The sequence below is a fragment of the Neoarius graeffei genome, chromosome 5 (assembly GCF_027579695.1).
Source record: "Neoarius graeffei isolate fNeoGra1 chromosome 5, fNeoGra1.pri, whole genome shotgun sequence".
In the NCBI taxonomy this organism is placed as follows: Eukaryota; Metazoa; Chordata; class Actinopteri; order Siluriformes; family Ariidae; genus Neoarius; species Neoarius graeffei.
The window spans coordinates 7,194,199-7,205,323 of record NC_083573.1 but is presented as its reverse complement, the minus strand read 5'-3'; the positions used below and the strand labels follow the sequence as shown (position 1 = coordinate 7,205,323).

Below are 11,125 nucleotides of genomic sequence, written 5' to 3'. Positions count from 1 at the left end.
TGTGTCTGATATGGTAGTCTGCAGCACAGGTGCTCCACAGGGTACAGTGCTCTCTCCTTTCCTCTTTACACTTTACACATCTGACTTCAGCTACAACACGGACAGCTGCCACCTCCAGAAGTTCTCAGATGATACAGCCATCGTTGGACGTGTGTCAGAGGGGGACGATCTGGAGTACAGAGAGGTCATCACCAACTTTGTCGCCTGGTGCGAACTGAACCACCTGCGCATCAACGCCAGCAAGACAAAGGAGGTGGTGATCGATTTCAGAAGGACGGTTCCTCAAATTGCACCAGTGAACATCCAGGGTTTGAACATTGAGATCGTGTAGGAGTACAAATACCTGGGTGTTCACCTCAACAACAAACTGGACTGGACTAACAACACAGATGTCCTGTACAAGAAGGGCCAAAGTCGTCTCCACCTCTTGAGAAGACTGAGGTCTTTTGGTGTGTGCAGGACACTGCTTAGGACTTTTTATGACTCTGTGGTAGCATCAGCGATTTTCTACGCTGTGGTCTGCTGGGGCTGTGGAAGTTCAGAGAGGGACAGGAAGAAACTTAATAAACTGGTCAGAAGGGCTGGCTCAGTCTTGGACTGTCCTCTGGACTCCATTGAGGTGGTGGGTGAGAGGAGGATGTTAGCCAAGCTGACCTCAATCATGGATAACCCCTCTCACCCCCTACATGAGGCTGTGGGGGCTTAGCAGCTCTTTTAGTAGTAGACTGCTACACCCACGGTGTAAGAAGGAGAGATACCGCAGGTCATTCATACCTACTGCTGTCAGACTGTATAACACCCACAACTTGTAACATAGCACCAATAACCTGTTTGTCATTATATTTGCACTACCACTACTACCTCTGCCATCTCTCATCAATGCAATTATTATGTGCAATAATATAGGCCCTAAACTATTTTTATGCATATTTATATATATATAAAATTATTATTTATGTATATATGTGTGTATATATAGTCTACCTGTAATGTGCAATTTTTCCGAGCCTCTCAATAAGGCAATTTTTCAATTTTTCTATACTTTTTCATGGTAGATAATGCAAATAGCCCTCTGTATTTAATCCTTCATTTGTCTAATTTGTATTTCAGTTTTATTTGTTATCTGTTTGACATTTTCTTGCTACTGTAACACGTGAATTTCCCCGATGTGGGATGAATAAAGTGAATCTAATCTAATCTAATTAAGAATAATAATAGGGTGGCACGGTGGTGTACTGGTTAGCACTGTCGCCTCACAGCGAGAAGGTCCTGGGTTCGAGCCCAGCGGGTGGCGAGGGCCTTTTTGTGTGGAGTTTGCGTGTTCTCCCCGTGTCTGTGTGGGGTTCCTCCGAGTGCTCCGTTTTCCTCCACGGTCCAAAGACATGTAGGTTAGGTTAACTGGTGGCTCTAAATTGACCATTGGTGTGAGTGTGAATGGTTGTTTGTCTCTATGTGTCAGCCCTGTGATAACCTGGCGACTTGTCCAGGGTGTACCCTGCCTCTCGCCCATAGTTAGCTGGGATAGGCTCCAGCTCGCCTGCGACCCTGTCGGACAGGATAAGCAGCTGCAGATAATGGATGGATGAATAATAATAATAATAAACCACTGATAAAATAATAGCTAAAAAATTTATTTTATTAAAAGCCTAGGATAATTCTGGTAGTTTGTTGTGCTTTTCCTTCCATCCAAAACATAACTGAAGCAAAACATTAAACATGTCGAACAATTAAAAAAAAAAAAAAAACAGGACAAGCAGAGACAAAGAAAGCAACTGTTTAAGACTTGTAACTTGACTTTTTTCATACTTTCTTACCCAGTTTCAAATAACAAAACAGCCAATATCTCTTTTCCATCCACTCAGCAAAAAATTTCAAGCAGCATATGACATAAATAATAATAATAATAATAATAATAATAATAATAAAACAAATTTTAAAAATAATGAAAAATATATAAATTAAAATAAACTTTCAAGGGGTTTAATCAATCTATAATTCCAGTAACTTAGAGATTCTTAAGGCACTCTTCTTTTTCATTCTTGTTCAGGACTTAAAGAAAACTTGCAAATGCGACAAAACTTGAAGCAACCTTAAAAAAATCTAAATTTGTGTTGATAAAATTTACCCATAATCAGGGTATTATTACACAAAAATTCAATGTCTTTGATATTCAAAAATAGGTCTGGCATACTTTGTAACCAACTCCTCATGCAGTCTGTCCCTTGGAACTTAACTTGTCATCCGAAATCCCCTTCAGGTAATTGATCTCCTCCATGAGTTTTTTGTTCTCCTCTTGCAGCATGGCGACATGGCTCTCCAGGCAGTTGATGTACTCTCTTTTCCTGCGGCGACACTCTTTCGCTGCCTGCCTGTTCTTCATCAAGCGGAGCTCCCTCTTCCGTGAGGCCTCCTCTTCTTCAGGCTGCTGACAGCTGTGCAGAGGACCTGTTGAGCTCTCCATCGCATCACCCTGCTGCAGGCCGGTGGTGGGAGCACAGAACTGATAACCAGAAGCAGCTTTGAGGACCAGTTTCTCGGCAGGGACATAGTATCGAGTCCCAACTCCAGGAAATGCATGGCGCTGGATAAAGGAAGGGCCAGGATTTGGAGAGCCTGAAGCAGATCCGATGTTGATGAAACCCTGATCACTTGGATCACTGCTCATCTGCACACCACCCTCAGGCTTGAAGGCAGAAATCTCGACTCTGCTGCTGCTGTAGTAGGTGCTCCCTTCTCCACGAATGGGAGCAGCTGGCTCGTTTGCAAACTTTTCTGAAAGCATGGTTCAAACTTTTTCCTGAAGGAGTGACCAAACCAGCAGAAATATCCTTTCCACATTTAGGAATCAGAATCAGAATCCGGAAATGAATCATCGGCAGGGGGAAGAGGAGGAGCGTCGTCATGGCAACACCCAAGACACTCGTGGCTAAAATGGCGAACTTTGACACAATTTATAATAAAAATCATAATAATATAAGAATTTCTGTACACACCCCTCAGATTTATAGCTTTTCAATTAATTTATTATTGTGTAAAACGTGTCCTGGTATAAAAGCCAACTTCTATTCAAAACCTACAATCAGAGAGAGAGAGAGAGTTAGCAGTCTGTTATGTTTTACGTCACTGTGGATAACTTAAAGCAGATACGCAGAACCTTTATTTTTAAATACATTTCTGAGTGGATAGTATCTCCATCCTTGACTCTTGTACAGTGGTGCTTGAAAGTTTGTGAACCCCTTAGAATTTTGTATATTTCTCCATAAACATGACCTCTGATGGCGTGAGGGACAAAGGAGTTTTTGAGTCTGTTCGTCCTGCACTTGGGAAGGAGCATTCTGTCACTGAACAGGCTCCTCTGGTTGCTGATGACAGTGTGCAGAGGGTGACTGGCATCGTCCATGATGTTCAATAGTAGTTTGTCCATAGACCTCTTCTCTGCCACCGTCACCAGAGAGTCCAGCTTCATGCCGACCACAGAGCCGGCCCGCCTGATCAGTTTGTCCAGTATGGATGTGTACTTCTTGGATGTGCTGCCCCCCCAGCACACCACGGTGTAAAATAGGACACTGGCGACCACAGACTGATAGAACATCCACAGGAGTTTCCTGCAGATGTTAAAGGACCACAGCCTCCTAAGGAAGTATAGCCTGCTCTGTCCCTTCCTGTATAAGTGTTTGGTGTTGCAAGTCCAGTCCAGCTTGCTGTCCAGCCACAGCCCGAGGTACTTGTAGGAATCCACAGCCTCCACCTCGACTCCCTCGATCAGAACTGGTTGTGACCTTGGTCTGGACCTCCCAAAGTCAATGACCAGCTTCTTGGTCTTCAAGGTGTTGAGCTGCAGATGGTTCCTGTAGCACCACACAGCAAAGTCCCTCACCAGGCTCCTCCTCTCTGTTGTCACTGATACACCCAACGATGGCTGTGTCATCGGCAAACTTCTGAATGTGACACAGCTCTGAGTTGTAGCAGAAGTCCGCGGTGTACAGGGTGAAGAGAAAAGGGGCCAGCACCGTTCCCTGGGGTGTGCCGGTGCTGCTAATCACAGTGTCAGACATGATATCCTTCAGCCTGACATACTGCGGCCTGTCAGTGAGGTAGCTGGAGATCTAGATGACCAGGCAGGGGTCCACTTGCATCCTGTTCAGTTTGTCCTGAAGCAATAGGGGCTGGATGGTGTTGAAGGCACTTGAGAAGTCCAAGAAGAGGATCCTCACTGTGCCATTTCCCTTATCCAGATGCGAGTGGGCTTGGTGTAGCAGGTAGAGGATGGCGTCTTCCACACCGACACCTGCCCGGTACGCAAACTGCAGACAGTCCTGGGCATGTTGTACCTGGGGTCTGAGGAGGCTGAGGAAAAGCCGCTCCAACGTCTTCATCAGATGTGAAGTGAGTGCCACCGGTCGGAAGTCGTTCAGCTCGCTGGGCCGATTCTTTTTGGGAACTGGAACGATACATGATGTCTTCCAGAGGGTGGGCACTCTCCCCAGCTGCAGGCTAAGGTTGAAGATGCGAAAGTAGATAAAGAGAACCCGGTTAAACAAATGAGACAAAAATATTAGACTTGGTCATTTATTTATTGAGGAAAATGATCCAATATTACATATCTGTGAGTGGCAAAAGTATGTGAACCTCTAGGATTAGCAGTTAATTTGAAGGGGAAATTCGAGTCAGGTGTTTTCAATCAATGGGATGACAATCAGGTGTGAGTGGGCACCCTGTTTTATTTAAAGAACAGGGATCTATCAAAGTCTGATCTTCACAACACATGTTTGTGGAAGTGTATCATGGCACGAAGAAAGGAGATTTCTGAGGACCTCAGAAAAAGCGTTGTTGATGCTCATCAGGCTGGAAAAGGTTACAAAACCATCTCTAAAGAGTTTGGACTCCACCAATCCACAGTCAGACAGATTGTGTACAAATGGAGGAAATTCAAGACCATCGTTACCCTCCCCAGGAGTGGTCGACCAACAAAGATCACTCCAAGAGCAAGGCGTGTAATAGTCGGCGAGGTCACAAAGGACCCCAGGGTAACTTCTAAGCAACTGAAGGCCTCTATCACATTGGCTAATGCTAATGTTCATGAGTCCACCATCAGGAGAACACTGAACAACAATGGTGTGCATGGCAGGGTTGCAAGGAGAAAGCCACTGCTTTCCAAAATGAACATTGCTGCTCGTCTGCAGTTTGCTAAAGATCACGTGGACAAGCCAGAAGGCTATTGGAAAAATGTTTTGTGGATGGATGAGACCAAAATAGAACTTTTTGGTTTAAATGAGAAGCGTTATGTTTGGAGAAAGGAAAACACTGCATTCCAGCATAAGAACCTTATCCCACCTGTGAAACATGTTGGTGGCAGTATCACAGTTTTGGGCCCGTTTTGCTGCATCTGGGCCAGGACGGCTTGCCATTGTTGATGGAACAATGAATTCTGAATTATACCAGTGAATTCTAAAGGAAAATGTCAGGACATCTGTCCATGAATTGAATCTCAAGAGAAGGTGGGTCATGCAGCAACACAACGACCCTAAGCACACAAGTCATTCTACCAAAGAATGGTTAAAGAAGAATAAAGTTAATGTTTTGGAATGGCCAAGTCAAAGTCCTGACCTTATTCCAATCAAAATGTTGTGGAAGGACCTGAAGCGAGCAGTTCATGTGAGGACACCCACCAGCATCCCAGAGTTGAAGCTGTTCTGTATGGAGGAACGGGCTAAAATTCCTCCAAGCCGGTGTACAGGACTGATCAACAGTTACCGCAAACGTTTAGTTACAGTTATTGCTGCACAAGGGATTTTTGTCTCATTTGGTTAACTGGGTTCTCTTTATCTACTTTTAGGACTTGTGTGAAAATCTGATCATGTTTTACAGTAGGTCATATTTATGCAGAAATATAGAAAATTCTAAAGGGTTCACAAACTTTCAAGCACCAGTGTATGCTGCATAAATGGGAATTTAAAAAATATATTTTTGAGAGTTAAAATCAACCGCAAAGTTGGGATTCGAGCTAAGCCAGCCAGCCCTGAGTGCGTGATGTCACAGCAGCAACCGGTTTTAAGGCCGAGGCCTTGATAGACCAAAGTCATACAAATAAAAATTTATGGCGAGAGTAAGAAATACCGTTACCGACTTGCTCAACTAAGACTGATTTGACTTAATTGATTGTGGGTTGACTCTCATTAAAACAGGATAGGTGTTATAACTTATGCAACATACATGTACATGCATGCATTTTCACTGATAAAACGTAAAAGGCTCATTAAATAATCAGATGAACTGAGACAATCACATTCTGAAGCAAATTAAATAATCTTATCCCGCTAACTTAAACACACAAGACAAGTTACATGTATTAATCTAAATGCAGGTCAACAACGTGTTGTTTTTTTTATCCGAATGAGAGTCGGAGCTTCCCCGTCTGTGTTCTCTCTTCTTGAAGGCCGATCTTGTGGCCGATTGTTTTGAAACAATCTGACTTTCAGTTTTTCGTTCAGTTCTCCGTTCATTCGCTTCTTCCACGTAAGGGCGAGATGGCAGCAATATCCAGTTTAGAAATCAGACGCCTGCTCCACTCTTTCTCCGTTACTGAGGACCCCTTCATTACTGCTCGGCTCAGGCAATTACTAAAACCCGGGACGGAACAGGACGTCACCGGTTTTAGCAACAACCGCAGGGAGGTCACTGCCCGAGCGATATGTCTCGTCCCGTTCTGTCCCGGGTTTCTACCCAGAAGAACTGGTGCAACTAAACTCACTTTCCTTTAAAAAAAAATAATAAAATAAATACTTTCCTTTTCTTGTTTTATTTTTCTTTAATTGTTGATACTGCAACTTCTTTCAATACGGGCTTATAGCCAACGCTTCTCAACAGATCAGAGGTCTCATACGACTCTTCAGTAAAATGTGCAGAGCAGAGGAGAGACCACTTCGTAGGCGCCCAAGGTGCCCATGAACTTCTCACAAAACGCGTCCAAATCTTTGCAGTTTGAACATTCTTGGGCCATGAATGCAACGTAAATCCACCTTCTGTTGTGTTGCTGCACTGGCCAGCAACACATCTACGTGGCATGGCAATAAATTAGCTCAAAATGGAAGATCGGAGTTGCAATCAGCTCTGTGTTTTAGTATAGCGGAAGTGGCGATGAGACCGATAGCCTTCCTGCTGTGACGTCACAGATGTCAAGGTCATTCACTCAGACCGCTACCTATATGAATCACTTTAATCGTAAAATTTACTATATTAGATTTATTGTTAATACTGAAAACTATTCCTGTGCCATTCTTGAGGTCTCAAGGCATTTATAAACGAAAGTGAGGCCATGGCTCTGCGTATATGCTTTAAGATGCAGCGATAAATAAAATAAATGCGGTCTGCAAGACAGCGACTGTCCGTATTCATCCACACAATGCACTGGTCCAACACTGGAACTGGTCACAGAGAGTCTCGGCGCATTACCGTATACACTGTAATAGTGCGACAGTATGAATGATATGTTACATCCCCCCTTTTCCAACAGATCAAGCTATCGGTACATCCAAATGAGATCGGAACAATGATAAAACTACATATGTCTGAATCTCTTTAGACGAATCTGTCTGAAACTTTGTCAAGTAATTACGCTGCGAGGAAATAATTCTCTGGCTAACAAAATTAGCTCATCTCATCTCATCAGATATAATGTAACTAATATAACACTCTAAAGGAGAACTGAAGGCAAATTTTTTTATTCTCAAAATTCTATTCATCTCATTTTATTAAATATAAGAATGTATGTTTGACAGCTATTCTGTCACTGGCATAGCAAGTTATGAGTGTTTGAAATATGCTCTGTAATGCATCAGTCCGTATGTCAAAGCAACGGCCGTAAACGAGATTCGTTGAGACCTGTGCGAGGCGTCGTAGGATGGAAGTAAAACGTACAGCGGAAATCAAAGTGACCAACGTCTGCCGACGTTGTCAAAAGACGCGCGCGCCCTCTTTTGAATGCTGACGTAATCAAGCCGGAAGTTTTGTTTGTTTTGATAGCAATCAGGAAAGTTTGAAAAAAGTTGGCAGTAATCGTCATTTAAACTCATTTTTGTGCAATATTTCATTTGGAAAACAGTTTTCAAAATGGCGGCACTGACACCTGGCTGACACTTCACGTTTCCAAGTCTCGCACAAGTCTCGTGAAGATCGCGCAGATAAGCGACGCCTGCCATGGACCAAACAAACTAAATTCAACACGGCTAAAAACCGAATAGGCCGATAAGTATAATATTTATTTACAATTCGTTGCCAATACAAGTCACGATATAAGGTTACTAAAACCGAAAACGTAAGTGAATAACACGTTAATTAAGAAATAAAGCAAGTTTAAAAATGACTTCAGTTCTCCTTTAATTGATTAGCCAAAACACTTGTAATGAGGCTATATTAATTCTGTAAATGACAAATATGAAAACAAGTATCACCAGGCAAAACAAACCTCGCCCGGTAGCACTTATGATGAATATGAAGGAAGATATTGCGAAAAAACATAGGTACCCTATAGGTCCCTGTGGCTACTTCTTATAAATAAAATAGTTTTCTGATTCCATGTCCATCCAGTAAATTTAGCATATATATTTATATATATTTACTCTATGAGGCAGTAGCCACAAAAATGAAGCGTAATCCAAAAATGAACAATTTAAAAATCACAGAAGTAAAATGTACGAAGTGTCTGTACTTTATATTATTCTACTCTTACCTCTTACAGTTTTCGAAACTGAAACCTCCGAACCGAGGCTGACATACACACGCTGTTGCCATGACCCAAACTCTTATTTCCCGGAAATGGCCTGGCGCTAGAGCTCAGTGGAAGGCGCTTTCCCTCTGTAGTGAGCATAAACATGTCTGAAAGCAATTTCTTTAGTCGACTGAATTGTTTTAGAAGCATTATTTAATACTAATGAGAATATTTTGTTTCACAAGTGTAGTGTAAAGACTCTAAATATCTGCCAAAAAGATACCGCTTTTGCCGCACAAAAGCTGTGATAATCAAAAGGTAAATTTTCTTAAAATAAACACCACTTACTTGATATCGAATCGGTAGCTTTGGCGAATCATGAGGCGAATTTCGTTTATCTTTTTATGTGCCGATTATCTTCCGATACTATGAAGTTATAATGAGGTTTCTCTTATTTCGTTTCTAGTTCTGATTGGTTCTGAAGTTTATCAAGAAGTAGAACGGGTAATCGACCTTGATCAGGATAAGTGCTGATTGGTTACAAACGCTGTCCTAAATTACTCACTCGTTCACTACGCCCTACTCACTATATAGGGAATTACTATATAGAGGATTATACAGTGAGCTCATTGATTAAATGATAAAACTTCTTTGCCGTGGCCGGGTTTTTTTTTCTTCTTTGCCGCGGCACTTCTTTTTGTGATGAATTGTGAGATACTATATAGGGTCTAATAATGCTCACTATACATTCGGACAACACTACAAAATGGCGACCTGACTATATAGTCCACTATGTAGTGAGCAGGGCCGTCGACAGGGGGGGACAACCGGGTATTTTGTCCCGGGCCCAGGCATGAGGGGGGGCCCAGAACTGGTCCCTCATGAAGATGCCATTAATCATTCTGTTTCATTTCAAAATGTGTTGATTTGGGGGAGAAAAATGTGCTATATTTGCATTCAATGAATGATTTCTGGTTCTTTTGCCTTTATTGTCTTCGAAAATAGATTCAAGAACCCACCTACCACCCCTAATGCAGAAATGGTTTGGTCTTTGATTAAGGCGCCAAATAACACGGCACTATTCCATCATAACGCTTCGACAATAAGCGTGCGAGCCTGTTTGCCAACATGCACAAGTCAGGAGCAAAGAAAAGAAAAGAGAAAAAGAGATGAAGAAGCCAAGAGCCTCAGGGGCTCACTGCATAGATATTTTAGAAAAGATTCAGATGATGCAGCAGGTGGTGAAGACAGTGGGGCAGCTGAGCCAGGTAAGACACAGATAACTTTTTTCCAGCCCCGTAATGTAACCCCAGCACGCGCGACGCGCCATTCATAATTATAAAGTAGGGGATAGCAGGGTACACTGAGTGAACACTGAAATGCACAGGGCATTGAATTATTTTATAAACATATCGGTTTAATAACACTGTGTTGCATATATCTCAATGAAGCAAAGAATAGCACATTGGCCCGCAATCATATCCAAATGTTTTAGGCACGCTTGCTGAGCTGCGCTGACCTGGACTCCGGTTAGCTGAAAGCCCGTGGAACGCTGCCTCTTGTTAATTAAACCTTATTTTGTTGGAAATCATCCTGTGTAGATACGACGGCATGTGAAATTGCCAGCTAGATAGAGTTTAATGTAACGAATGGGCTATAAATGGGGTGTTTTGAGGTTAGTCTGTTGCAAAACATTAAACTTTCGCTTAGACTGGATACTCTTCAAACAATTCCCTTGCTCAAGTGAAAAATGATAGGCCTGTATGAAAAGCGCAATTAATGAAAGTAGCCTAATAAGCCCTAAATGAATAAAACAACCTCTGTTTTATTGTTGTTGCTTACACGTTAAGATTTTGAAATCTTCTCGGTCCAGTTCTATATCCAGGGAACGTTGTAATCCTTTTGGTTTATCCGTAATAAACGTGTCAGCCCCCAGGTCAGATAGGCTAATGTTACGTGGTTGGGAGGGTGTCAATTTTTTTTGTAACATTCTAAATCGAGTACGGAAAGGACGTTTATGAAAAACAAGACAAAAAAATACACTGAAAAACTCACTGTACACATCACTAGTGGTGATGCTTCTATGTTCAGATTTTGGGAAAGCCATAACTCCGTTCTCATTGAGGCCCAGTTCCATCCCGTAAACAATCATTTTGGTTTATCAACTACCTGCGCTCAAACATGTCACAGGAGAGGCTCAATGGGCTGGCTATGCTCTCTATAGAGCGCGAACTTGCAAAGAAGCTGGACTTCAATGACCTTATTGACGACTTTGCCACAGCAAAAGTCCGGCGCATTGCATTTCGCACCTGAATAGTTGCAGACTAAGGAAATGTTCAAACTGTAAATATGTTGAAATAAAATGGTTGACTGTTATAATGGGCTTGGAATACCTGTTATTTAAGGGTTGGAGTGAAT

At 42.4% G+C, this 11,125-nt stretch overlaps 1 protein-coding gene across 1 annotated transcript; it reads right to left on the bottom strand.

Annotated features, from left to right (window-relative positions):
* Positions 1-2,206: 2,206 nt before the first annotated feature.
* LOC132885822 (cAMP-responsive element modulator-like) lies at positions 2,207-2,782 on the bottom strand. The gene has a single exon (XM_060920338.1). The coding sequence runs from the start codon at positions 2,780-2,782 to the stop codon at positions 2,207-2,209; it is 576 nt and encodes a 191-aa protein (XP_060776321.1).
* Between the last annotated feature and the right edge of the window lie 8,343 nt (positions 2,783-11,125).